At 44.3% G+C, this 26,714-nt stretch overlaps 2 protein-coding genes across 14 annotated transcripts in view; one reads left to right on the forward strand and one right to left on the reverse strand.

The window, feature by feature from the left end:
• Positions 1 to 755: 755 nt before the first annotated feature.
• On the reverse strand, positions 756 to 17,922 carry inf2 (inverted formin 2). 13 transcript variants are annotated; one of them, XM_053845509.1, is made up of 22 exons: positions 17,708 to 17,922; positions 12,631 to 13,033; positions 12,093 to 12,208; positions 11,122 to 11,281; positions 9,886 to 9,919; positions 9,676 to 9,817; positions 9,479 to 9,611; positions 8,613 to 9,335; positions 7,204 to 7,349; positions 7,065 to 7,126; positions 6,902 to 7,004; positions 6,751 to 6,836; positions 6,582 to 6,682; positions 4,951 to 5,201; positions 4,675 to 4,745; positions 4,486 to 4,606; positions 4,100 to 4,264; positions 3,875 to 3,977; positions 3,644 to 3,793; positions 1,920 to 2,702; positions 1,647 to 1,700; positions 757 to 1,177 (listed from the first exon to the last, which is right to left on the reverse strand). In XM_053845509.1, the coding sequence occupies exons 2-21, from the start codon at positions 13,016 to 13,018 to the stop codon at positions 1,648 to 1,650; spliced, it is 3,891 nt and encodes a 1,296-aa protein (XP_053701484.1). In that variant the 5' UTR covers positions 13,019 to 13,033; positions 17,708 to 17,922; the 3' UTR covers positions 757 to 1,177; position 1,647. The 13 variants fall into 13 exon arrangements, 12 of the variants coding, with proteins under 12 accessions (XP_053701483.1, XP_053701485.1, XP_053701481.1 ...); XM_053845508.1 differs by having other exon boundaries at positions 756 to 2,699; positions 4,951 to 5,058; positions 5,131 to 5,201; XM_053845510.1 differs by having other exon boundaries at positions 756 to 1,700.
• Positions 17,923 to 21,221: 3,299 nt separating this feature from the next.
• The window catches only part of dnajc17 (DnaJ (Hsp40) homolog, subfamily C, member 17), a 30,144-nt gene continuing 24,651 nt past the window's right edge, over positions 21,222 to 26,714 (forward strand). The window contains exons 1-2 of the mRNA XM_053845862.1: positions 21,222 to 21,431; positions 25,859 to 25,928. Coding sequence (XP_053701837.1) covers positions 21,360 to 21,431; positions 25,859 to 25,928 — 142 coding nt within the window. The 5' untranslated portion in view covers positions 21,222 to 21,359. The remainder of the gene's footprint in view (positions 21,432 to 25,858; positions 25,929 to 26,714) is intronic.

The raw sequence follows: 26,714 nt of genomic DNA on the forward strand, positions 1-26,714 counted from the left end.
TTGACTCCTATAAATAAAATATAATGAAAACTAGTGGTTCAAAGTTCAACATCAACTAGATTCAAAACTCACCTTTTCTATTTCAGTTTTTTTTAATTTTGATTCATGCCTTCTTTTCCAAAAATGTTTTGACCCTGATTTAGCTCCATATTGTGCACATCTGAAATACATACGATATATAACAGATGATGGCTGCTAGCTTCGTCTTTTTCTGTCAGCTATTATAACACGTGTGACGGTGTCACGACAGGACAATGGACACTGGAACAGTTTGCTCATCAACTTTCAAATCAATGTCGCATGATGCTGTCTTGTCTTCAAACGGCTTCTCGTATTCAGCTTTTAAAGAATGGAATGTGAGCAGAAAGAAGGGCCCAGTTAGGGAGGAGAAAAAAAATGAATGAAGTCATGTGACTGTCTGAACTCTTGACCTCAAAATAGGGACAGTACTCCTCATAGATAATGTCTTCATTCCATCCACAGCTTCCTTGAAGTTTGATGGTACCTCTGTAGAGAGATGATCAGGAGGCAACCTCAACTCTCTGTGTGGATCTGAGTGGTTCTACACTGAGTGTCTCCCAGATGTCACCCCATCTCTAATAGAAACACTATGGAAAGATGCTCTGAATCAAACTGTCTCCGTTTTTCAGCCATGGTTCCATCTGTGGCTAGAACTAATATTTATTTCTCTATTTCTATTTAGTTCTGAAAATGACAGGCAAATTCAAATCTCATTAAACATACTTTTATTAAAATATATTTAACATTAAAAGTCACAATCCAGTATGCAAGTCCTGTTTGGTCAGAGATCATTGGAATATAGAGTGAAAACATTTAAGACTCAAGGTTTAAATTCCTACTGAAGTGGCCGAAATACAAACAGGAAATATACAAACAAGGGAAAAACGTTCACATAATATAACAACAAATATAAACACTTAGAAAGCATATTTTTTAAGAATCTAAATCAGTCAAGTCCTTTACATAAAGTGACAGGTTTTCAGCCGCGCTGTGAAGAATTCAGCTCTGATCTTGAACACTTGTGAATCTTCAAAAGGAAGACTTCGGCATCTACAGTCTCTCCATTATTAAAAAAAAAAAAAAAAGAACTGTAATCCTTCCAGTCGTGATCATCAGCATTTTCTTTTTCCTCTCGACTTTTTTTTTCTGGAATCACCTATAAAACAAAACCAATGGAATGAATGAAAATCCCAAAACAGTTTTAATATTAAAATTTGTTTATTCAACTCAAATGTTTTTGCTGGTGCTCTTTTAATTTAAGTGTACGTTTTTAATGGGACAACACACCAACTGCTGAACAAAGGACAGTTTACAGGAAGCACACAGACTGTTAGTTGTTCCTGCTGCAGCTTTCAGGTAATGGACAAGAAAATATGAAGAACATAAAAGTGCCTTTATGACAGGGTCCATGACGACGGTCCACACTGAGGTCGCGGGGTTAGTTTCACCCCACTGTTTTGAACAAGAACTGGGCCAGATTAGATAGTGTTCAACTGTTAAAAGCCAGAGCGGGATGTTAGAAGCTGGACAACACACAAATGAGATCCAGGTTCCGGTTAGACCGACAGATGACGTGGCATTAGGAAGCTTCGTTAGGATGACGTTCCTGCGGTCGATTGACCTACCTCACTGCAACACACAGCCTTTTTTAGGTTTTGTGTGTCCATTTCCCCTGTTACCTTTTGTTTTAGAGAGTGGAGAACGGAGCGTTCAAAACAGTCAATAAATTAACAACCTCTTCATAAAAATAAAGGTCATGCAAGGTTAAGAGCTAAAATAAATCAAGCATAAAAATATAAAATGTAAAGTGCAATAAAAATAAAATAGGCGTTTCCTTTGAAAATATGTTAAGAGACTAGCATGCCAGACGTGATCTTTATTGAAGTTAGATTGTTTACCTTGATAACTCTTCTTTTTGTTTCGCTTTAAGAAGCTCAGCTGTTTCTTTGGCTGGGGTATAAGCGCTGCTGGCTCCACTTCGGACGCGGAAGGGACATCTCGTGGTGCTTCTGGGCTCTCGCACCTCTGGATGCTTTCATCCAGTTTGTTCACGCTGCTTTGAGTGTCCGAATGTTTGCAACCCACGACCTGGTCTTTGTCGGACTTTCCCGCGACTACACAATCCTGCGCGTCTATACCTTTCACTTCACCTATGCTCCCTTCAACACCGCTATCGGGGGTACATGGCTCACCTTCCGCCGCTGTACTGCTTTCAAGTGTAAGAATTTTGTCCAGGTCAGGGATTGGTCTGAGGTCCTCTGAGTCCTCGGGCGTCAGGCTGGAAGGGGCCTCTAGTGCGCCCTCTATCAGGTCGGAATCTGAAAGCGGAGAGAGGCTGAGAGTGCTGGCGTCGGGATCTGCCGGAAAGCCATTTGCGGTCGGGCATGACTGGTGAGCGCTAGTTGGAGTTTGAGGAGGCTCCGTCGAATGTTGCCCCTCCTTTTGGGAATGAGAACTTTCTAGGGGTTCCGGAGTCGTTATGGCTGCTTCTCCTGGAGGACTGGTCGCCGGCACAGCTGGTTCGACTACATTCAGAGCTGTTTGACTGCTTTCGGCTGAGGCGGTGACCCCGTCCACTTCGTCTGTGCGGAGCAGGGGACCCTCGGTCTGAGTTTTGATGGGATCGGAAGTGGTGGCTGCTTCGGCGGTTTCTTCTTTTACAGGCGTCACACTTGAACCTGCTGGGGAGATGCAAAGATGGAAATCAGGATTCTGGGTAGAAGATGAGATTCAAAAGCAGGTGAATGGAACGACAAGACCCAAGACCTCCCTGACACACAGAAGATGTCGGCCACGCAGAGCATTCAAGATCTAAAGACAAGGGCGGATGAACAGTGGCTGGCCAACGTGGCATGGCAATACAGGCCAGTGGAGCCAGTGGGACTCAACGATAGCTACATGACTACATTAAAGGCAGGGGAGCAAAGATCCCAAGGGATGTGGCCATCAAATACAGACAACTATAGCAGGGGTTAAAAGACGGAGAGTGGGAGGCAAGGATACAGGACAATATGGGAGTGAGGTAGAGCCGTCTTTCAGACTCACGCTTGACAAAAACAACATAATATTAGAGGGGTGAGTCTCAGTTTAGGGGAACCCTGTGGTGCCATATGTCGACACAGGACATGGCACTGAAAAACAAGGCGAGTTCAAACAATACAGGGTGCAACTAGGAGACCTACACAGACTGGGGCATGGAATGGGACAGACCCTGGGTGGTTCTGCCCAACAGACCTATACAGAGCAACAGAGTTCAAGCAAGAAGGCTCCACCAAAACAGACCAGTGGAGGTGGACATTGGACAAACCCAGGGAGAAACCAGGAGACAGAGAATCGATAGGTGGCGTAAGAGAGCGACAAAAAAAAGAGCAAAACCTGGGCCAAACAAAAATAAGGTTGAGAAATGAAAAGGTTCAAGAATGGCACGATCAATTTTATTTTTTTTAACATATGCCAGGCGTGAAGGAGGTCAACAGGCCCTGACACCTGAAAAGCAAGATGGAGGCGGAGCTTCATCAGGTGCAGACACACACACAAATGAAAGCGAACAAAGCAGCGAGGCCTTTGCTTGAGCGGCTTAGGAGCGGAGCTGCGGATCAACGCCACAGTCTCGGGTCCTTACCAGGCGGGCAGGTAGCCCCACGAATTTCACTAGAAGGGAGGCTTCCTGAATCGCACCTGGGCCTGGTCTTTCTGAGGCTGAAACCTTTCCTGATATCCGCCAGCAGGTGGTCGATGATGCAGCCGTCGTTCTCCGGCAAGCCTTTCTTGACTGCGGAGAGCAGAGAGGAAATCTCAACATGGAGAACTGATAAGGAGCTATTTGGAAGCGACGGAAGCTGGAGGCACTGACTGATTTTTCCGTCCGCTCCCTTCCGTCTCTTGGACTCCTCTTCTGCCAGCTGCTTCTTTCTCTTCTCAGCCTTGGCTACCTGCTCCTTCCTGGTCTTGTTCTCCTGTTGCGAAGGTGAGAACGTTAAACCCTGCCAACAAACTTCATCACGCTTCGCACCAGGACAGTTGAGCGTCTTTGGTGCTCGTGCAACACAGCGCCTCCGTCAGGAACCTTCTTACTGACCTGGAGAGATTTGATGAAAAGTTCCCGGAATGTCTTAATGGTTCCGAAAAGTTCCTCGAGCGACAGCTTACTTGAATCCTCACACAAGTAGACAGCCAGTTCACTCCTCTTCTTCTCGATTTCGGCGAATCTATCACTCATAATCCGACACTCCTCCACATTTTCCTGGAGTGGTGAGAGCACTGTTACTTCCATTGGAAATAACTCAGCATCTACCCCTGAAAACGGAGCCGTCATGTCTGATCCAAATTAAATGACTGGATAAGTATTACAAAAAGGATGGTTGAATGAATTCCTGCCCATTTTAACCCATGTAGTGGCAGCTAAAACAGGGCTTAACAGTCAGAAAGTGAAAATGGCCTTGTGAATTCAGGTAAGCTACTGACCTCAATTATTTTTCCATACTGCTCCCTCACGTCCTCCACACTGTTGGATACTTTCTTGGCTGCCTCGTTCAGTCGCTTCAGGAGAGTGCTTGCTTCAGACTGGACTGAATCCATGTTCACCCTAAAGACAAAACCCCCAAGCTGGGATAAACAGAACCCACGTGCACCCAAGTACATTTGTCACCATACGCTGCTGCCTTTTCACAGATCTCGATCTCATCCGGCAACGCTAGCAACTCTGGGTGGTTGGCATCGGCCTCCTGCGGAGATAAACAGACAGCTAAAAGATTCACAGCCAGTGGTGTTAAACTCAAATTTGCTGAGTGTGATCTGGTGTTTAGTAAACTAGACTTTTATCTAATTTCAGCCATGTTTTTAACACATACAGGACACGTAAAATGAAAGAGTGGTCCAGATTTGGCCCCCGGGCTTCAGGTTTGGCGCAGACAGACGCCATAGTCGTACCTCCAGGATGTGGTGGAGCAGTGTGATGCGGCTCTGGTTGGCCTTGGTCTCGGTGAGCTTGAGCAGGGAGCTGATCTTAAACCCCGCAGCATTCCCTGTGTGACTTCCCTGTAAGTGGTTATTAAAAATGCAAACTGGTGGTGCAAATGTCGTCTGTGCTGAAATATGAATGAGTCTTACATAGTTGAGGAAATTGCCCACATCCAGGATGAGCCGGCAGAAGCTGGGCATGAGCGTACTCGTCCTGAGAGCTGGAACGATCATACCCTCAGTTAGTCTTCAGAAATCATCCCAACGTTTCTTTGGCTCAGAAACGGACAGAGATGAACGATGCTGATAAGGCACTTCTGCTGTTGCGAGAACACGTTTATCAGCGAGTCTTCAGGCAAGTCCACACAACCACTAACAAAACAATGACCTCTTTGTCTCCCAATGGTACAGTGATTATTTTAGGTACACAGACACCAAACAAAGGACCAAACCAACGTTTACTAGCAGCTTTAACTGTTGCAATGCATTGTGGGACATTGAGAAGTTATACAGCGACTTCAAATATTCCTCTTTTGCCAAGGCAGGCCAGCTTGGACTGGCTGGAGCTCCACTATGGGTCTCAAATAAATACCCACACCTTAGCTCCAACACAGAAAGTTCAACTATCTTGAGGAAACTGAGTTTGGAGTGAACCTGCCTTTTTCTGCTGGAAACTTTCCATTCTCAATCCAAAACATATACCGTAATTTCTGGACTATAAGCCACTCCTTTTTTCTCGCAGTCTGAACCCTGTGGCTTATACAACGGCTGAAATCGGAGGTGATGAAACAGATGAAATCTGTGGCTTCATATTTACCCTTAAAGTGCTCAAAATATGCTGTTTTTGTCTGCAGCTCGGGCAACAGAGGCCGATCTCCTGGAGGTCTGGAATCGAGAAGCAGCCGCTGAGACCGGCTATGGTGTCTCAACATCGGGCACGTGGGTGATAACAGTGCATTTTGAGCGCTTCAATGTGAATAAAAGATGTGAGGAGTTGATGATTCAAGTTCAGAACATTGCACGGTTTGTATCATCAGTCAGTCTTGATGCTGGAGCCCGTTTTTAAGCCAGGTGCACCACTGACCTTTCTACGGCACAGACAGCACCACTGCACCTGCAGCTTATAGACAGCTGCGGCTTTTGAGCAAGATCTATTTTCTTTCTTAAAAGTAGTGGTGCGGCTAATGTGTAGTCTGGAAATTACAGTAGATAATTACTTTAAATTGTCTGTACCACAGATGCGAGTGGCCAGTAATGGACTAGTGACCTGTCTAGGGTGTCCGCTGCCCTCAGTAGCTGGGACAGCTCCTCCATTGTCTTGTTTAGGGAGTAAGAAGATAAGGAAATACTCAGATATTACTGCAGAGAATCTGCTTAAAAACGTACCTTCCAGTGTGGGGATTTGAACGTGACTTATTACGCCACAAACTGGAATTAATTCACTCTATTAAGGTGCTAATTTAGTGGCTTGTAACAGCAGGCATCTGCGCCGTCATCGCTCCAAGCACTTCACATCCTCTTTAAGTGAAAGGCTTTCACATCCCCCGGGTTTTTAAGACAAGTTTTGAACAGCAGGAATGAACACTCGGCAGGTCACTCACAGTGGCAGGCCTCCTCCACAATACTGATTTTTGGTTTGAGTATCTCCAACACTGAGGCGGTCTCTTCACACAACAGCATGCACTCAATCCTCAGCTGATAGCTGTGACAAGACAAAGTGATATATCAGAGAGGGAGAGCTGCCAGCCAGATTTGAGAGTAGACAGCTACCGTGGGACGGTGAGGAGAGCCATGTAGAAGCGGTCCACGTGGGCCAGCTTGTCCTTCTCGCCTTGGAAGGATGACAGATTCTCCACCTGAAGGCAGAGCGCGGTGAGGGAGGCAGGTGATTTAACCACCACGCAGCACAGCGATCACCCACCTCGTGCTTCTCAGGAAGGAGCTTCAGAAGCTGCTTCAACACCTCCACGTCGAACTTCCTGCGGTCGCCCTTCTCAACCATGTCCACGAAGTCCTCGTTCGAGCTGCAGAGACGCTTTTATACCTTCTCTTCCGGACATCGCAACCTCGCAATCCAAACTCACCACTTGAACTGCTTGAGGAAGATGTTTAAGTTCAGGTTTTTCTTTGGGTCGAGGAAAGAAATCTACGGGGAGAGAAACACTGGCGCTTCAGCGGTCACGTGATCGCCAAGGAACACGGCGGCGGCGAGCGCCGACTGACCTCTTTGGGCTCCTTTTTGACAGGAGCAGCTGCCTCCTTCTCTTTGTTTTTGGCCACAGGCAGACAAAACAGCTGCTCGATACTGCTGTAGTTGGGCTCCCGCGGAGGTGGCTCTTTCTGTACCGAAGCCCACATGGAGGGACCATCTGTGTGTAGGAAGAAAAGTGACCTGTCGTCAAGAGAAACATCACCCTCCATCTTGCTTTACATTTCATACCTGCGAATAATCTAATACTCAGCATCAATGCCTCATTGGAAATACTGCAGTTCTATGAATAGGGGCGTTGCCCTCAGACGGCCCTTGCTATTGGTTAATCCACCTCGGGGGCGTAACACATATGACATAGACCTACCCTTGTCTCTCGTATCAACACTCGCCTCGTGCCCATGTCTGTGACTTTGGCTCCAAACATCCATCCCTCCTACCTTCTGATCGTGTCCCATCTAGTCACGCCCAGTGAGGGCCCTGGAAGCGCCCTCCAAAACACCTCACCACGGAGGTGTCCGAAGACAAATGTCTTCTCAATGTAAAGGAGCAGCGGTTGCACTCTGAGTCTGAGTCCTGTTCTGTTCCTGTTCTTCATCCCATCTCCTCCACCTCCAGAGCAAAGAACACTCATTCCAGCTGCTTCAATCTGTGACCTTGCTCTTTCAGGCTCTACGCAAATATAGTAGGCTAAAGTGGGAAACTGAGAGCTCTTCCTTCACCACGACAGACCAATTTTTATAAGACACTTCAACACCTCCAACCTGGACAAGACGTTCAACCATTTTCTGAAACCTGCATTTCTGATGCCACATTTTGAAGTGTTCACCTTATATCTGATCATTTTGGATTCAAATTAAAAATGTGATTATCACAATTAACTAATCATAAAACCTGTAATATATCAGATTCCATCTTCTCATTTGTCATCAGTGAGCAATGAGCAGGCACCACACACCTCCTCCACCCCCTCACAAAAGTCATTTCATCGGCTGCCTGCCGCCTCCAGGCACCGCTGAAGCTAAACTGCTACTGAATGAGGACCTTTACCGAGACGAAGAGAAGATTTGAAAAATCAATTTTGTAGGTGTTACACAAGCGTTCAAGGTCGACTAACAAAAGCAGGAAGACAAAAGATGCTGCCTTTCAAACAGAAACAAGAGCCTGGAGGTGACTAAATGGAAGAGCAGATGCATGTCAATAATGTCTCACTTGCTCTTGATTCTCCAGAACTTACTGGAAAAACTGAGCACATGGAACACAGACGCATTATGCAGACAGTACACACAGAAGTTAGTCGCCGTAGGGAGCCTCTGTTTAATGGTGACTCAGTTTGTACTGTGCTTTACTGTCACCAATGTTTTACATACTGAGAAACTTTTTTTCTCAACTTTCGTTGCCGTTTTGTGTCATGTGAACTCACCAGTTACGGCGCGGAGCTTCTGCCAGTTCAGCTTTTTCATCCTCAAGGTGGGACATCGAGTTGTCAAGGCAGGGGCGCTGCTCCCCAGTGCGTGGCTGGTCTGGGCAACGATCATACCAGGAGCAGGAGGAGGTGGAGGTGGCCCACCGGCCATGCCAGGTGGAGGAGGGGGTGGGGGAGGCATGCCAGGTAGAGGAGGTGGAGGAGGGGGACCGCCCATTCCAGGTGGCAATGGAGGTGGAGGAGGTGGACCCCCGAGGCCTGGTGGGAGTGGAGGAGGAGGTGGAGGACCACCGAGACCTGGTGGTAGAGGAGGAGGAGGTGGAGGACCACCGAGACCTGGTGGTAGAGGAGGTGGAGGCGGAGGACCACCAGGCCCTGCAGGCAGAGGAGGAGGTGGTGGTGGAGGACCACCGAGACCAGGTGGCAGTGGAGGAGGAGGAGGAGGAGGTGGTGGTGGTGGTGGTGGGGGGCTCTGAGCTGCTGCTTGTAGAGAAGGAGGTAGAGGAGGAGGAGGTGGAGGTGGTGGCGGTGGTGGAGGGGCTGACTGAAGTGCTTTGGGAGAAGTTGTACTTTGTACTACGCAGCCTTTGTTGTCTTCAGTCTGCACAGCCTTGTCCACTTTGACCACCACCCGCCCGTCCAACTCCATCTGATCTGCCAAGTTCTGTCTTTTGGAGAAGACCAGACGCTCCATCATCCTCTCCGCGGACTCCATCTGGGCTGAGGTCCAAACATACACACGAGACACCACCTGAATGCCACTAAACTGTCGCAGCTTTGTTTACGTTCCATCACCACACAAAATCGGCTTTAAAATTTTTGCATTTCCAGCAGGACAATCTGAGCTTGTATCTGTGACTCACAACTCTGGGCCAGAAGCACAGCTCTGGTGGTGACGGCCTCCAGAGCCAGCCAGATGTCGGAGCGGCTGGGACCCAGCCCCAGCAGGGTCTGCAGGATGGACAGCAGCTGGACGGAAGCCGGCGAGCTGCTCACCTGGACAGGAGCAGGACGGACGCCTTACAATTCCAGCTTCAGCTGTTAAACGCTCTGCTCCAACCTTGTTGAAGAGAGTGGTGAAGACCTCCAGGTGGTCACTCATGTCGATGCCTCCGTACACTCGCAGCAGCTCCTCCTCATCTTCCGCCATTGCCTCTTCAAAAGCCTCACATTGAATGATCAAGTCCTCATCCTCCTGCTCTCTGAAGGACAGCGGACAAGTTCCTTCACCTCCACTCTCTCAAACCTCAGGCCTCGGCGACCGACTCACCTGAGTTTCGGCAGAATATCCAGCAGATGAAGCCCTGCAGAGACAAAAACACTCTGGAACTTTACTAGCCAGTTGATTTTGAAAGGAGCCACAGGTGAGCACTCAGAAAAAAGTGATCAGTCTAGTGTGATTGGCTGAGGAGGCAGGAAGCCATCTTGGTGCGTTCAGGGCCATTCAAATAGTGCGTCAAATACGACTTTTCTTTTTCCACATTATATTCTAAATAACACGAGCAATACCTTCAACTCAACCAAGATATTTTCCCTAAACAAAGATAAATATTTATTTATTTCTTTGGATTATTTCTGGTTTAACAGCTTGGAAACGTACTCAGGTGAGGTTTGACTGCATATTTTGTGCAGAGGAATACAATCTGAGACGGTTTTAGTGAGCCAATAGTGATAATATATGTATCAGGGGTTCTTAACCGTTTTGATCCCACCTTTTCCAGAACAAATGGTTCCGGGGCCCATTCAAGGAAAAGAACTGATTAATGACTGTGATAACTGATTTCATCTGTGTTCAATAACCATGCATGTAAACAAACCAAAACCTTGTGAAATGACATGAAAACCAAAAGTTTGACCAACAGCAGAACCAGTCGCAAGTCATGCTCATTTAATTTACCTAAGCAAAAAAAAAAGAAAACTGTTGTTAAAATTCTGTAAAGTAAATATCATAAAATAACGTCTAAATATCATAGAGTATTTTCTTTATCATAAATAAACACCAAAGAAGATACGTAAAGTGCAAATGAAAGTATCGACATAAAGTGTTCTTATTCATTTAAAAAAAAAAAAACGCTCCTTCCTCAGTCATTTTTTTCTTTTCTAGAACTTCTTCATAGTTGGTAACTATCACAAATTTGCAGCTGTCAAGTCTGTTCAGTGACACACTACTGCCACCATATGAGGCAAGTGTATAAAAACTGAGCATCTCCCCAGAGGTGTGAAACAAAAAACTTCTAGCGGCCCTCTAGGGGGCGCTCGCGGCCCAACCATGAGGTTCAGAATGAAAATGATAAAGCTGTGGTCACATGTTTGAGTTGAATAATTCATAGAGAGTACTCTGCTCTGGAGGGATTCCCTGGACTGAACTATTATTAGACAGTACCAGAGCAGTAGCTCCACAGATGGCCGGCTTCCTCCGCCGCTCTCAACACCGCGGGCTCTAATTGAGCGCGGCGTGACTTTGGCTAGTGGTGAGCGATAAATAGGCGCTAAGCAGAGCACGCACCGATAAACTCCTTCCTCATCTTATCCCTCCGCCGGAGGTCGTCCGAGCCGAAGATGAGGGCGTTGATGACGCTGAGGAGGGTGACCATGTAGGGGACGTTGTCGGTGGCCTGCAGCTCGTTCATGATCATGCTGAAGCGGTAGAGCTGCATCTTCACGCCCTGCCAGAGCAGCCGGGGTCAGAGGGCGAGGAGTTACGGCCAGTCATGGTCACACAGTATTTTAAATGTGAATTATTGGACTAAAAGTTGGCCGACATTCAAGACACGATCAAATATCTGAGATAGAAATTATTATCAACGCGTGAAGACACTTTTACTTGTTACCTTAGATCAAGTGAGCTCTGGTTAACATACTGAAGTGTTTGAATCAGTTTGTTTGAGTTTAGACTGGATGTGAAATGAGTGTCCAAGGGATGGAGTGTGGTAAAATATTGTAGCTTTTGTTTGTCGTAAATCTACTGTAAATACAATGCAATATTGATGCGTAAATAATGATAGATGAATGTGACTCATAATTCGACTTGAGATTTAAAAGAATTAGAAAGTTACTGAGGAAATGATCCTTTTAATCCGAATATTGTTTGCTTTATGTTTGTTTCATACTTTTGTTGTTGTCATCTACATATTTGAAAATATATCTATATAAAAAAGTTCAATATATGTACATTAAAAGTATTATATTTATATGCAAAATGTCAAACCCATTAGTTTATCAAGATTGAATAAAAAAAAATAATTTTGATTCTGACGCGTCGAATACATCATAGCATCACTCGAATCATAATAAATTTAAAGTAAATAAAATAGAAAATAAAGCCGGAAATTTAATAACATAAATTCAATTTCAGAAATTATACTGGTAGATTTGTGAGCTATCGAAATAGAAACGTGAACTTAACTTCACGCCAGGAATTAACCCGCCAGTAGAGGGCGGTGTTTGACAGTCATACAAGGAGTTGAGTCTTCTTGCCTTGTAGTGGTCCAGGGCGTCCAGGGCCAGTCGGTGTCCATCTGGGGAGAACATGCTGAGGGCCGCGAGGAGCTCACACACCTGCTTCTTCACCATGATGTTGGACGTGTCCAGAGCTGAGGAGACACACACCAGTCAGTCCCTCTTTCTGCTTTCACAGAAGAGACACTTCTGCAACTTGAACTTTGACCTGCTGAGGATGTGTTTATATTGAATAGTTCAAACACGTGAACTGCTGTGATGACTCAGACGCGCATGACTGACAAGTGGGCACGTGCCGGAGGAACATGAATTGATGAATCAATATTGAAAGCAGCTTTGTTGTGCGTCTCAATTGTGTCAGATTATTGTGTGCTTTTCAGTTCAAAGCAGACGCATCATGGCAGCGGAGAACAAAAGATGTAATTCGTGCGGCCCACGCTCAGTTATCTAATCTATTCATGTTGACTCGATCAGTTTGTTTGCTCCGACTTCAAGTCTGACAGACGTAACAGTGCAGCGCCGCCTTCAGGGAGGAAAACATGATTGACAGCTGCACCTTGTGAAAGCTTCCGGATGTAGCCTTCGTTCTCGATAATGAAGTGGATGCCGGCGGAGGAGTTCATGACCGCCCGCACGCAGCTGACGCAGGTGAGCTGCAGAAGGGCGTCGGCGATCCGGGAGCAGCTCCTTCCCGAGAGCCGGTCCAGGGCCTCCAGGAGAAGATCCAGGCCGCTCAGCTCCAGGAACTGGACCATCCATGTCTGGTCGCTGCCCTCCAGGCGCCGCTTCAGCCCCGAGTAGTTGACCACGGTGGGGACCTGCAGCAGCCGGATGCACAGCTCCGGATCAGCGCTCTCCAAATTGGCCTCCTGCTGCGTGTCGGAGTCTTGCGAGGAGCCCAGGCGATCCCGGACCGCTGCCCACTTGTTAAGCTTCACTGACATGTTTGCTGGAGCTACCTGCGGAGCCACGAGGGGAAGGAGAGTTCAGAGTAGCCAAGAACAATAACACGACTGGGAAGCTGCGCCGTCGAGAGCAGCTTCACTCCAGCTGGGATCAACATGTTTTGTCAGTAGTTGATGTAAGAAAGCTGATCATAATAGATTGTTTGGGCTCAGACAGGTCAGTTTCAACAATTACATTATTTATTTCATTTTGTGTTTCAAGGTCATTTATACCATTTTCTGTTTAACCATTTATTTTCTTAATTCTGCACACACTTTGGAGTCATAGCAGTCTGGTTGTAGAGCTGAGTATCCATTTTTTTCCGCAAATCTTGCGCATATTTTTAAATTTTTATTATCTCTACAATTGTTAATATATAATTTATACTATATGTTTCATAACATTTTTTTATTGACACAGTTATAATTTCTTAATTATGGACATTTTAATAATAATTAAAATAACAAAATAAAAAAATGCACAATGTTATATATAAAATATATTACATAATAAAAAATAACAAAACTTTTTTTTCTTCTTTTTTTTTAGATCTGTGTATCTGTTTTCTTACATATTTATTTTTGATTTATCCTCAATGGTTTACGTTGTATTTTTATAAGTAGCGTTCTCAGCATTTTCCTGCATAATAATACAGAAGTAAAAAGGAAAGGCTCCATCCCTTCATCTAGACTGGATTGAGGGACCACCAAGTAACTTTTAAAGGCACGTTTACGTTGTTTTCATGGGTAATTTAGATTAAAATGATAATACCTGTTGATGCTTTTCTGACTCTGCATGTCTCATGATGGACTAGTGACCTTTCCAGGGTGTCCCCCACCATAAGTCACCTCCTCTTACAGAGAACAAAGGAGCATATTGGTGAGCTAAATCTGATCTGACATTGTTCTCCATTGTGTCTTGTTCCTGGGGGAGAAGGAATGTGTTGACTTCTCGGTCTATTGTTTTGGGTGTTGATGTTGCACTCAAAGTTCTAGTGCTCCTCCCACCCCACAAGTTAAAAAGTTAAAAACTACTGCTTAGTCAGCATATATTACACAATTACTCCCAGTGAACACAGGAATTTAGTGGTATATAAAACACTATAATAAGATTTGGGAGAATAGAATGGCAGGAAATAACTATTTTTTCTGTATCTTATTTTCCATTTAAGGATGAGCTGCGCTTCCTGTGGAGCATCGAGTCGGGTTTCACCTGACATGGACTAATTTCATGACATAATTGTTATCTCCAGCAGAGGAAGCAGGCCTGCACAAGCGTCGCCACAAATGAACGCACAATAGGAAACGATAATGCTGCAGTTTGTCGATGGGCTGTGAACACGTCAGCATGTCCAGTCCACACATTCCGACTAAATCCCCAGCGCAGGAGGAGTCAGAACATGTCACCAAAGAAGAACTGGATGTCTGTAGTATCGGGCTGTTTTTTATCGGTCGGTGGCAGCTCCAGTGTCAATAAACAAACAGTTATTTTCGACTCCCCTCCCCAGAATATCACACATGAATGCCAACATTGTGCCCGCAGAGGCCTTATATGGCCTAAACCCGGCGTACACTTCCCTCTTTCACCGACCTGACTCACCACTTTGAGAAAGCACACTCTTGTGGAAACAGACTTCTGAAAGAGAAGTTGAAGGGTCACTGTTTTTACGTGGAGATGTCTCTGGGGTGAGGTCTTCGAAGGGGCTTTCGTTGACTTGAAGTCTTAGCCAGGGTTGAGCCTTTACAATAATCCCTCCCAAGTTTCATGTTGCAGTCGTGACTCTCTGGCAGGTGAACAGCAGCAGAGCTTTGATGTGGTTCTACCTCCTCATCCCAAAACCAAACTTCTGAATCAATAACTTACTTTTATCCAACGTGACTCACAATGGACCTTGCCCTAGGGCGTACCCAGGTTCTCTCCCTGGGATTAGAAGCCATGACCTCCTGCTTGACAGTCATTGTTGCTAGCTAGCACCGCGCTATCCATCATGAGCGTAACAAGAACTCATCAAACTGAGGCCAGAGGGCCAAATCTGGCCTACCACGTCATTTTATGCGGCCCACAAGGTAAATGTAAAGCACATCAATGTGACCTAAAAACACGTCAATATTATATATATATATATATATATATATATATATATATATATATATATATATATATATATATATATATATAAGACCCACAAATACCACAGTGTTTCGCATTCAACCAGCAGTTTTCCAGCAAGCTAAAGTCGTGCTAAAGTTGTGCTAGAGTTGTGCGAAAGTTTTAAATAATACTGAATATCCAGTGTGGTTTTTACTATTATTTACTATATTAAAAGTTAGTCAAAGAAACTTAATGTTTGATATATTTTTTAAATTTATTTCAGGTTTCAGACTTTGCTTTTCAAATATTAATAATAATAATATTTAAAAAAATGTAATTACAGAATATATAATGGGCTGATAATGCAAACCGAATGCTCTCGATAGTTTGGTTTCACACTCATTGCGGACTGAAATTCTATTTTCACTTTCCAACATTAAAAGAAACAAAAACTTCAACACTGTATGGCGACTTTTGTTCACACATTATTCCATGATATAGGGACACTTACCCCGCCACCTATAGCTAAATGATATTCTTAAGATCTATAATATGAATTTGAAGTCATTTGGGTTTAAAAAAATAACAATATAAATAAAGATACACTCAACATTCAACCAAATATAATATTTATCCCTACTATTTATGTAGACAAATCACCACTTAGAATTACATTCCCTTCAAATAACATTTTCATTTTTGTTATGTAAGTTATTTAATCCTTTACTTTTGACCTTTACTTGAACTTCATAACTTCTCCTGCTAAATTGGATCCATATTTCCCTTGCAATGTATAGCTAAGAGCTTTAATAGATATCGTCTTACAACTGTCTTTTTTTTAAGTTGCGTCATTCTTGAAACGTTTATTTATTTGCACTATTTATTCAAACCTCTCATCTCGTGAATGGCCTGTTCTAAGATCGATATAATGTGGCGGGTTATGGCTAGTTTAAGGATGAGCTGTGTACGTGTCTTGTTGCTAGTGATTTCATACTTGGCATCGATGAGCTACACAGACCAGACAGTGAGTGAGGAGCACTGACAAACAAAAGCCTTGCAGTCGCTTGAAAAGCTATGAGAGGAATTGTCTTGGCGGCACGTCCTCCCTCTTTGTCGAGAACATTCTGCCCTTCATTCTTCGCATACGACTGAGACTGATGATTCACAGGTAACACAAGCAATTGCCTGTGAACGCAATCTAACTTAATAGGCTTCTTCTGCTGAATTAAGGTGGAGATTTTCCTCTGGAATTTTGGCAAGACTCTGCCAGTCTCTGAGTGTTACCGTGGCAGCCAGCACAGACAATAGTGTTTTACAAGCCGGGCCTCTCTGCCCGTTTCAAAGCTGCTTTTATCAGCCCCCGAAAAAACGAACAAAAGACTCCCGTCCTTCTGTTGCTGAACCACAGAGCTGGAATTGAATTAAAAGCTTTAAAGCAGAAGTCGTCTTTTCAGCTGATGGTGAAGCTTCCACCACTTCTTGCTTGGCAGTTTTGTCAGCGGGGACATTTTCAGGAGGAAGGAAAGGGTCGACCGAAGGCAGGAAGTTGTTATGACTGAGAATGTTCCTCCTTTTCACAGATTCCACGCTTAATTTGGTGGTTATTTTAGGTGATATTTGGGGGCTCAAGAGGAATTTATAAAGTGGAATCTCAGAGGTATTGACACAGATGTGGGAGGGCATGAAAAAACAATGCTTCATAATCATATTACTGCAATAACCATTCCCTTAATTCTGTTTTTGCACCAACAACTTAGGAGCTTCTGTAATGGTAAAAGTCTATCATACCTCATCTGATCTTATCTTAGAGGAAGAGCTAAGATTAACTGAGCATAGAGGAGAAGAATGCAGCACGTCTCCTCTAACTTCCTGGTGAGTTGGAGATGAATTGAAAAGGAGCTAGTTTTGAGTGGCAGATGATGCAAAAGCAGGACGGCGGTAATCCTCGCGACCTTGTGGAGCAGCTCCCACCTGAAGCACTAATGGCAGGCTGATTCACCGCACACAGGAGAAGCCCACTCATGTGCCCTCTCTGCCTCTCACGCCCACTCGGCAGCAGCCCACCTCAAAAGCAAGGCTTGTTTATGCCCTCCTCCGGTTTGGCTTTCCTCCTGCAGGCTCAGCTCCCGCACATAATTGAGACACATCTGGAATCTTTTTTTTTTTTCTTCCTCCAAACTGATCTCCTCCCTTCTTTGCTTTTTAAGGGAGTGACAAGCAATCCTGTCAGAGGCACATATTTAAAGTTAAACAGGCTGGAAACTTTGGCTTATACTGTCCAATCATCAAATCAACATTTTTGTTTGAGTTCAGGTATGTGCTGTGTCAACACAGACTGACAGCTCATAAGCAGTATGGATGTTATGTATTCATGCGTAATTACAGTGCCCCGTTTTTCCTCCCTCAAGGCCAATGCATTTTCACTTTCACCATACATCCGAGAAAACAAGCGGATTCTGTGTGTGTTGGGCTGCATTTCCTCTCGGAGATAACGGGACGCAGACGCGCGGTGAACAGGCGCAATAGGGACACGCAACAGCAGCCATATGTTACACTCACAACACCGTTACAGATGACATTCCATCCCGAGCTCTTACCTGATGTCAGTCCGTAAGCGACCCGCGTCGCTCTCGGTGTGTGTTTAAGGAGGCGATCACGCGCGGGGTTTCAGACGCGGACCTTCTTTCTTTCTCCGCGATCAGATGGAGCTGAGATCCCGGGACATTGGAGCGCCCAGTGGCGGGACGAGCCCTGCATGGTATGCGGATGATGCCGCGTTCGACTCTCCTCGGCCCCTTCGCTCTGACTCCAAGAGAGGAGAATCAAGAAAGCACCAGCACGGCAACATCCGCCCCCCGCTTTCAAAATAAAACGCAAGCCTTTTCCCCGTTAGTGTAAAAACAGCGCACATTTTGACTGGCGTGCGGTCTTCAGTGGTGATGCACTGACCTCAAGTCTAATTTATTATTATTGTTTTTTTTGCAATGACGTTATGCTTAAGTAATGGTGTTTCACCGCGACGGTTTTCTTTTTTGAACTGTCGATTTTATTAAGGCTGATTTAATCTATTTCCGATTGATTTTTCCCATCCATTGCCCACCTTCTGCCGTCAAGCAAACGCTTTCTTCTTCTTCAATTATTATTATTATTATCAATACTAATATTAATTATTATTATTATTATTATTATTATTATTAGGAGCAAAGGTCTTTATCTATCGTGTTTGACACATGCAAAGGTATTATAAGCCAATATAAACACAGTACAAATAAAGCTTTCATCTTTTCATAATTATTGATATTGAAGCGTGATCTTAATGTTAAATAGGACGGTGGTCAAATAAAGACATCTTGACCCTACTGGCCTTTCTCAATGTGGAGTGAGTGTTCACTCACTACCACTGCTTCCAACTGCGATGTAGTTCTTTCTGACACTTCTTTGGGTTCGTGACCGCAGGTGAGAGTTTAAATAGTCCTCACAATGATTAAAGATCTGTTGATGCCACCGTCTTTTTCTATTGTTGCAAAAGCGTCAGACGAGGATGAGGCTAGGTTTATCACTCCACTGTCCATGTCTCCATTTCATTTTCAGGTGTGAAGTAATCTAAACATAGGCGAAGATGAGTGTGAAGGAATGAGTCATCGGCGAAAAAGTGGTGATGGATTTGATCAAATCCTCTCGCTTATGCCCTTAAATGAAAACAGGATTGGTGACAGTTTGTGAGACTGGCCAAGGTCAACACACAATGCTCCACTCCAAATTAACAAGTGCTGCTCCTGCATGTCTAATGCAAAAGTGACAAACCCATCCTCTGAAGAAGATCATTGGCTCAGCACGAGACCACATTTGAGCTGAGTTTCAACTCAAATTCCTTTCAGTAAACTGAGCCAAATATGGAGATTATCAACCACCACCACCACCCACTGAAACACTCTTAAATGTGTTTGCAAGTCTCGACCCGTTTAGATAAACAAAGAGGGCTCATTGACTTCAGTTTTCCCCATGATATAATGAGTTTCTATTGTAATCAGGGAGACTTGTGAGAGTCGGCACTCATGTGCCAACGCTGAACTGACTCTACCTCTCATGGTGCTGGAGGATGTTTGCCCTGCTGGAGTCTTGAAATTAAAGAACAGTGAGGTGAGGAACAAGGGTTTAAATACACATTTTTCCCATCACAGGTTGCCGTTATTTCTCTCACCTGTCTCAAAAAATACTTAGTGGTCGCTGCCACTGAGAACCTCAGCATCTTCAGCGCAGACTCATCTAAGTACATCATGTAATAGACATCATGCCGGGTCTCACTTGTCTCCTGTTAAGCCTCTCTCTCAGAGTGCACCCCTGAAGTTGTCGCCACCTGTTCCACCCTGTCTGCACTCTCCTCTTCACCTTCCTTCACCCCTGTCGGTTACTCTACAAAAACCTTCTTCTAGTTCATACCTTCCCCTCTATCTTCTCTTTCCCCCTCACAAGAAATCAGCAGCAGACAGCCATCCATCTTTACTGCAAACAAGAACTCCACTTTCTCTTTGAATCCCCTGCGCACCTCAACACAGTGTCTCTGTTCTCTAACAGGTTCTGCACAACCCTTACAAAAGCGCCACACAGTCCCAACCATTGACTTCAGGACACTCATAAATGCACCTGGATCAACAAAGACACTGTACAGCTGACCTTCTCTCTATTTTCCTATGAACATCCTCAGGGCAAACAGCTGATTTGTGGCAACCGTTGTTGTCCATCAGACCATCCAGCACCCCTCATCTGAGCATCAGCTGCTCCACATCTTCCTGACGTAACTCATCAGATGATTTCCAATGAATCAAGACAAAATCGACGATATATTTCTGACGATTGGTGTCAGTAGGAAGACTTGTGACACACATGTTCACACAAGCCCCTGGCAATGTCAATATGTGAAGTATGTGCAAGAAAAATAAGTCATGCTAAACTGATACGTGATGACAGAAACTAGTCTTCAAACCTGTTGTGAAAACTGTTCCATAAACATTAGGGGTGTGTCCGTGATTGCAGCGGCTCGGTCTGCTGGGTTTGCAGGTGCCGCCGTTGACTGACTGAAATGTCACTGCGGCCACCACGGCCGACCCGACCAATGAGGATGCATATCCTGCGAGAGGATTGTCATCACGATGTGTTTACATTGCAGGCCAACGCCCGCTCACACCTTCCAGCTGCCATGTGAGGAGATAGAGAAGGAGCCGTTTGTCACATTGTCAGAAAAGAGCCATGAAATGTCACTCGCAGTGACTCGGTGACTGCGGGACAACGAAGCTAACAAGCAAGAAGATGCTCACAGAAGTGAAAAAGAAAACAGGATCCGTATTTAGCCTAATATTTAGCTAAACCAACATCCAACGGGGACAGTAAGTTGCTTTACTGGGTTTGCAGCAGCATCAGATTTTCCTCTCCGCCTTCAGACATGCAGTATAACCCTGTAACTATAAGATAACCTGATCGCATAGTTTATCACGAAACACAAGGTGGTTCACATGGCCAAGGATTTTTACAAGACAGAAGCCTGAAGACTGCTTTCGATGCTTACAATTACAAATTGTGTGATCAATATTACGTGCAGAATTCAAATGAAAAAAGAAAAGAGAACTGCGTTCACACTGATAGCCACAATTTAATATGACAGCATGGTTTCATGCCAATAAATAATTTGTGGAATGGAGAAAAGGAGGACGATTCCATCACATGTCTGGACATGTTCCCAACTTTACAACAATAGATCTTTTTGCCAGTCATTGATCTCAAGCTGAAGACTTCATGGTATATTATTGAGAATAAATTTGCTTCATTTATGAAGATTAAATTTGAATTGAACTGTTGAAACAAATGAAACTTTTTACGTAAAAGTGGTTTATCGGCAACTGATCTCTGTGATCGCGCTGATAATAAGATGTTCACGCATGTATCCATTAATGTAAACGTTTATCTGCTTTATCTGCTTGATCTGTAAATGTATGTCGATTCATGCAGCTATCTATTCTGTATCCATATTTTCATGTGGATTTGTTTCGTCCCAGGGAAAGGTCGATGCCCAACATAAACTACGTTTCCCGGGATGCAGTGCGCACAAGGTGAAAGGTTGCCGACGTCGCATCCATGCTGCTATCAACAACAGTCTTGCTAGCGGCATCTCATGCTTGTTTTCTCTGAACCTACTGTATATTTCGTCGTTCAAACATTATATTTTGCTGGTAGCTTTGTTTTCTTTGTTAAAAAATGGCGAAAAAGTTGACAGATATGGATTTGTATGGATTACTTGGAGTTGAAAGCACCGCTTCAACGAAACAGGTACGTGTATATGCTAGCTGTGATGGTTTATCCTCAATAAAAAGTACATTTTTGGTGTAGCGTTTCGCCTATTTTCGCTGTCAATTTGTACGTCAAATATTGTCTACTTGTTTGGAAGTGGGCGCATTTCTTGGGTACGAGTTATGTGTTGTTATGCTGGCCGTGTGTTAGCATGATGCTCTTATAAGCGCTTATTGCGCCACACCTCAGTTTTCCCAGTTGTGAAGTTAAATACGTTTTCCCCAGTTTGCGTAGATTGCTTGGAGTTAACAGTTTGTGTCATATGATTGTTATAGAATTCTTCCACAGCTATGTCGCATCTGGATGCAATGTTGTGAATCGTTCACTTGGGGGTGCTACTGTATTGATTTAAATAGTTCTGTTGTTAGTGGACTATCAATGTGTCCAGTCATAGACGTTTGCTGTTGTCCAGATTCGTTTGAGATATGTTCCTGCACCAGAGTGGCGATGTGACGTTGTCACATCCTCCAAGCAGGGGGATGGAGATGTATTCATGTTATGACAAGTGACTGGATGTCACTGGTCACATGGGTGTGACTGGTTTTGGAGAAGCGGTTTGATGTTGCATATCAGGTAGATGACAGGACTACTAATCCCATTTCTTTCAGAGAAACCCAGGTCAGCTGCCTGACTGTTAACAGGTTTTGTTGGAACACCTTACCAGATGCCCCTTTAACCTCACTGGACCTTTTTTCTGTGCGCTTAATAAGTTATACTTAGAGTTACAGACTGGTATCCCACCTCTCCTATTGACATTTCGACTTTTGCTTCAGTCCAACGGTGGTGAACTTTTAGGTTCAGATCACACCCTTGACTCCCATCACTGTTGATAAGAGTTCATCATTTGAAGCTAAGAGAAAGACTGTTCTATCATACTATCATGTCACATAATTCTTCCATACTCAAGTGGTTCACCACAATGTCCTGATTTCTCCCTGTTCCTAACCACTTTTCATCACTATTTCCAACATCGCAAATTGACATACCATAAGTGGCCTTTGCTGGCAAGATGAGGGACAAATATCATTTCTTAATTGCGTATCAAAGTCTGGTCTTCTCAAGTGGATTACAATGTTGGAAGTCAGTGGTTGTGGCTTGGGCTGAAATGAGAGAAAACGCAAGAGACTGTTAGTGTGAGGTCCTCTGTGATGGTTGAGAGAGACAGTGAGGGTTTCTTCCTCAAATGAGTGGCATTTTAATAGCAATTGAGACAGATGGGTGAAATAGTTTGGCACACTCCTCCAGAACTATTGTTCTGTCTGTCAGAGTGTAAGCTCGGTATTGTACTCTGTCTTAAGCTGGGTGTAGTTGATTTGCTGATAAACTGTGTGGTATGCTGGAATGTATATTTTCATGACGATGGTGGATCAAATGGTCTGTTGCTATGCTCATTCTTGTCCAATAAGATTTAAATCGTCTGTTTCAGGATTAGTTCGGTTGGTTAAAACGTCCATGTAGAGTGCTTGAGAGTGGCCTTCAAACACAATATTGAATCAGACTGGAAGATAGAGCAACCTGTGTGGGTCACGCTGTCTGTCTTCTGCGGTGTATTGTGTATGGTTTGCCCTGTATCTGGCACAGCATCGTAATTAGAGAGGATGAACCCACGGCACATCAAGCAGCTAATCAGCTCCACCGGCTGTGGTCAGGCCGTACCAGCATCGGTTTGTCAACGATAATTGGCAGCAAAGACGATCGTAATGAAGGCAAGATGTGAGGCTGCCATTAAGGCTGAAGCAGAGCAGGATCAGGGCGTGACTGTCTTTCACCGTTTGACTGCTCCAGGATCAAACACCAAAGAGATCGCTGGTTGTTCACTTAGGCCAGTCCTTCTCAAATAGTGGGGCAGGCCCTCCTGGGGGGCCATGACCTCCGGGAACACACTTTTTTTCCGTACTACAATAAAGTGTACTTGCACATCCACTAATGTTTTTTTAAATTTCAGGCAAATTGATGCACTTCAAGTCTTTTCTGTTATAGACAAAACATTGTATATATATATATATAGACATATATATATATATATATATATTGTGTATATATATATATATATATATAGTGTATATATATATATATTGACAGTGATAATTATACGTTTTCAGTCTCATTACTCAAAAGTACACAGAAAAACCCAGGAGACAAGGTGCTCATTGAAAAAGTTTCCCAGACCGTTACGGAGCTCCCAAGTTCAGCATACTGGCAGCAGATGGATTTGCGCTGAAGGGGGTGACGTGAAAACATGCAGAACAGTGGCTTGGCTGATTAAGACCAGCGAGAATGTGTACGTGTTTTCGTGTCTGAGCTTGATGTATGGTTTATATATGTGCCAAAAGCCTTGCATGCGATGGAAGTTTTGTGCAGCAAAATTCAGCGCCGCTCTCTACAGCTCCCTCTGGGCTCCACGGAAAGTTTCTCTGCTTTCTTTCTCGTCTAATTCAAACCATGTTGTCATTAACGGGTCTCGAGAAGGACCAACAAATGGTTAAAATTCCATGCAGTGACCCGGAGTTTAAAAAGTCTGCTGGAACTAAAACCCTCACGTGACAATACATAACACCAAAATATTGTTTAGTTGATCCACTGTGGTTCTGTGAAGCTTCCAAAAACTCTTGGCTGGAAGCCTAGGATATTAATGTCGGCCTTGTCTGGATTATTACAGACAATAGCGCTCTGTTTGTGTTCATTTTTCAAAGTCTAAATGAAGAAGGAATCGCCACTCACGTAACATTCATCATGAAAATGTGCAGTGAGCATCAGGCTATTTAAACGCTCTCCTTCAGATAATAAACAAAGTGAGCGTGATATCAGAACCGACTTTGTATTTCTAATTCTGCCATCGCAGTAGTCCGTACTGCACTCTGAATTTTGTGTATGTGATGGTGGACTTTGTCATACGTGATGAACCAATTGGATTCTAACCAGTGAGTAGTAATGACCCTTGCATACTGGTATATATGTATGGATGCTAAATACGAATATTGCTTGTTAGTGGAAGTGAGTGCAGTCATCATTTCTGACTTTCTTTCTACCTTGGTCTTTAGTTTTAAAATGTTATTTCAAAGTAGGTGCCTTGGGCAGGTAACTGATCCGCCACAGGCCTTATACACCCGGAAAAGGCTGCCAACAATGGCTGGGGGACTTGAAGAGAGGGAAATGTAGGTTTTATTCCTGTAAGATTAAGGTGTCAGAGAGCATGGTCTCTGTCACCTCAAGTGGAGCTCAGAAACTATGGCAAATGCTTACGGAGATGTGTAGTGATGTCTAGAAAGCCATCGTTAAAGTAGACCGTGAAACAGCTGTAGGCTGATCAGGTTTTGTGAAACAGCGCTCTCATTTTCAAAGCTCAGCGAGAGGCGCTCTCAGTCTATACATGATGTGTGGTGCCACTGGAATGGTAGGACAAAACCAATGACAAGGACAAAACCAAGCCCCATAAGCCCATCACTACCATGAAACACTGCTATTGCAATACTGAAGGCTGGTGTCATGGATTAATGAGTCACTGATCATTGTGCTGGATTTCTGTAGACCTGCAAGCAGCTGGAAGGATGGTTCTACAGTGTCAAACATGGAAGAGGAAGTGTAATGGACTGCCACTGTATTTTTTTTTTAATAAGATTGATAGATAGATAGATACTTTATTGATCTCTGAAGAGAAATTCCCATTTCCAGCAGCATGACAGGTGGAAACATAAGAGCAAGTAAAAAAAAAAAAAAATGAGATGAAAATGAGATTGTGAGCCTGTTTTGGGGTTAACTGGAGAGAAGAGTGAAAGCAAAGCTGCCTACAAGAGCCACACATTTGTGGGAACTTCTGCAACAGATTTGAGATTTCTGCTGTTGTTGTTTCTGTTGCCACAAGTGTGTTTAGCTGTTGTATCTGTGACTAAAAGTTTAGAAGACATTTTGGGGTGTTTTAAAAACACTTGACCGGCTGTGTACATGTTGAACTTCCTAACCTGTTGCACTGCAGCACTGACCGCTGTATTACCATGCTGCGTGCTGAACCAGTTTGATTGTCATGATATTATTTACGCAGTTTTTGCATTTGTTCTTGTTCGTGTCCGTCAAACTCTGTTGCTCAACGGAAAGTGGTTAGATTCCGAATGACCGCAAAAAGAAACCAAAACTGCCAGCAATACTGTTGCCTTAATCCAGATCCACCGATGTTTATTTTATTAAAATCTGGACCCCAGCATTTGTTCGTCATTCCCCTGCCATTTGTACTTTTATTTAAATGTGGCCATGTTTCTTGTCTACACATTCTTTCGGGCCAAGGACAACCATGTTACAGGATAATTGCTACTGAGAGTCAAAAAAACAGCACATGGCTGAAGTATGCGTCTAAGTGGATAATTACTTCTTTTGTGTCCTAATCACTTTGGGTTTTTTTTCTTTCTCCCCAGATCAAGAAAGCTTTTCGGCAGAAAGCCTTGACGTGCCATCCAGACAAGAATCCAGATAACCCCAAAGCAGGTGTGCAAGCTGATGAGCGTGTCTGATCTGGATCATAGTGTTTCTGTCTATAATTAGTGTGTCCCGTAATCTTTCTTTGTTTCACCTGCTGATGCTGCCGTTACCTGCACACCAAGCCTTCCGTAGCGGGTCGCTGACCAGTGTCAGGTTACAGAAAATCCCCTTGGGCTGAAGCCTGCTCGCAAGGCTTTTGTGGTTTCTACGCAAGAGCTGCCAATTCTCGATTTTGTGAGGAAAAAAAAAACAAGGAAATTGGGGAGGTTGAGAGGGATAATGCAAAACCAGGGGGTCGGTTTCCCAGAAATGGAAAAGAAGTGGTTTGGAGGGCCCCAACTTTTGAACCAGCGCATTGACGGACTTGGTCTTGAGTGCATACGAGCGAGCCAAGTCTTACGTCTTGCATCCCATCGGGAAAGTTGTAAGAGGTGAGGTGAGGGTCACGGTTTTACATGAACCTTTGTTTCCCCCTCTCTACATGTTGTGACACGACAAGATGCCCTGTGGGAAAGGGATTCTCTCATTTGGATTTAATTCCTGCCCATTACAAGTCTGTAGGTAACTCGACCCGACCTCTATTGGCAGTGTGGTCCTCCTTGTTGTCTGCCAGTTCCCTCAGGGAGGAACTGTATCGGCCAGCTAAGTGAATGATTAAATCTGGCGCGGTTTGTGTTGTGCTTGTGAGGTGGGCACTTGGTGAGAATGGAGCTGGTGGTCCTTCTGTCTGTGAGGTATATTGGTACTAGGAGTGATAGGCGAAGGTTTGATCGAGAGCTGCCTATGCGGCGT

The sequence above is a fragment of the Synchiropus splendidus genome, chromosome 16, assembly GCF_027744825.2.
Source record: "Synchiropus splendidus isolate RoL2022-P1 chromosome 16, RoL_Sspl_1.0, whole genome shotgun sequence".
NCBI classification, from domain to species: Eukaryota; Metazoa; Chordata; class Actinopteri; order Syngnathiformes; family Callionymidae; genus Synchiropus; species Synchiropus splendidus.

What these genes read in the sequence shown, in the direction of transcription:
- inf2 (XM_053845504.1), bottom strand. Translation starts at nt 13,018, where the DNA reads ATGTCAGTGAAGCTTAACAAGTGGGCAGCGGTCCGGGATCGCCTGGGC. An exon ending in TGTGCTTCTGGCCCAGAGTT is followed by an intron (nt 9,336 to 9,478) that starts GTGAGTCACAGA and finishes TTTGGACCTCAG; the next exon opens with CCCAGATGGAGTCCGCGGAG. An exon ending in TGTGGAGGAGGCCTGCCACT is followed by an intron (nt 5,202 to 6,581) that starts GTGAGTGACCTG and finishes TGATCGTTCCAG; the next exon opens with CTCTCAGGACGAGTACGCTC.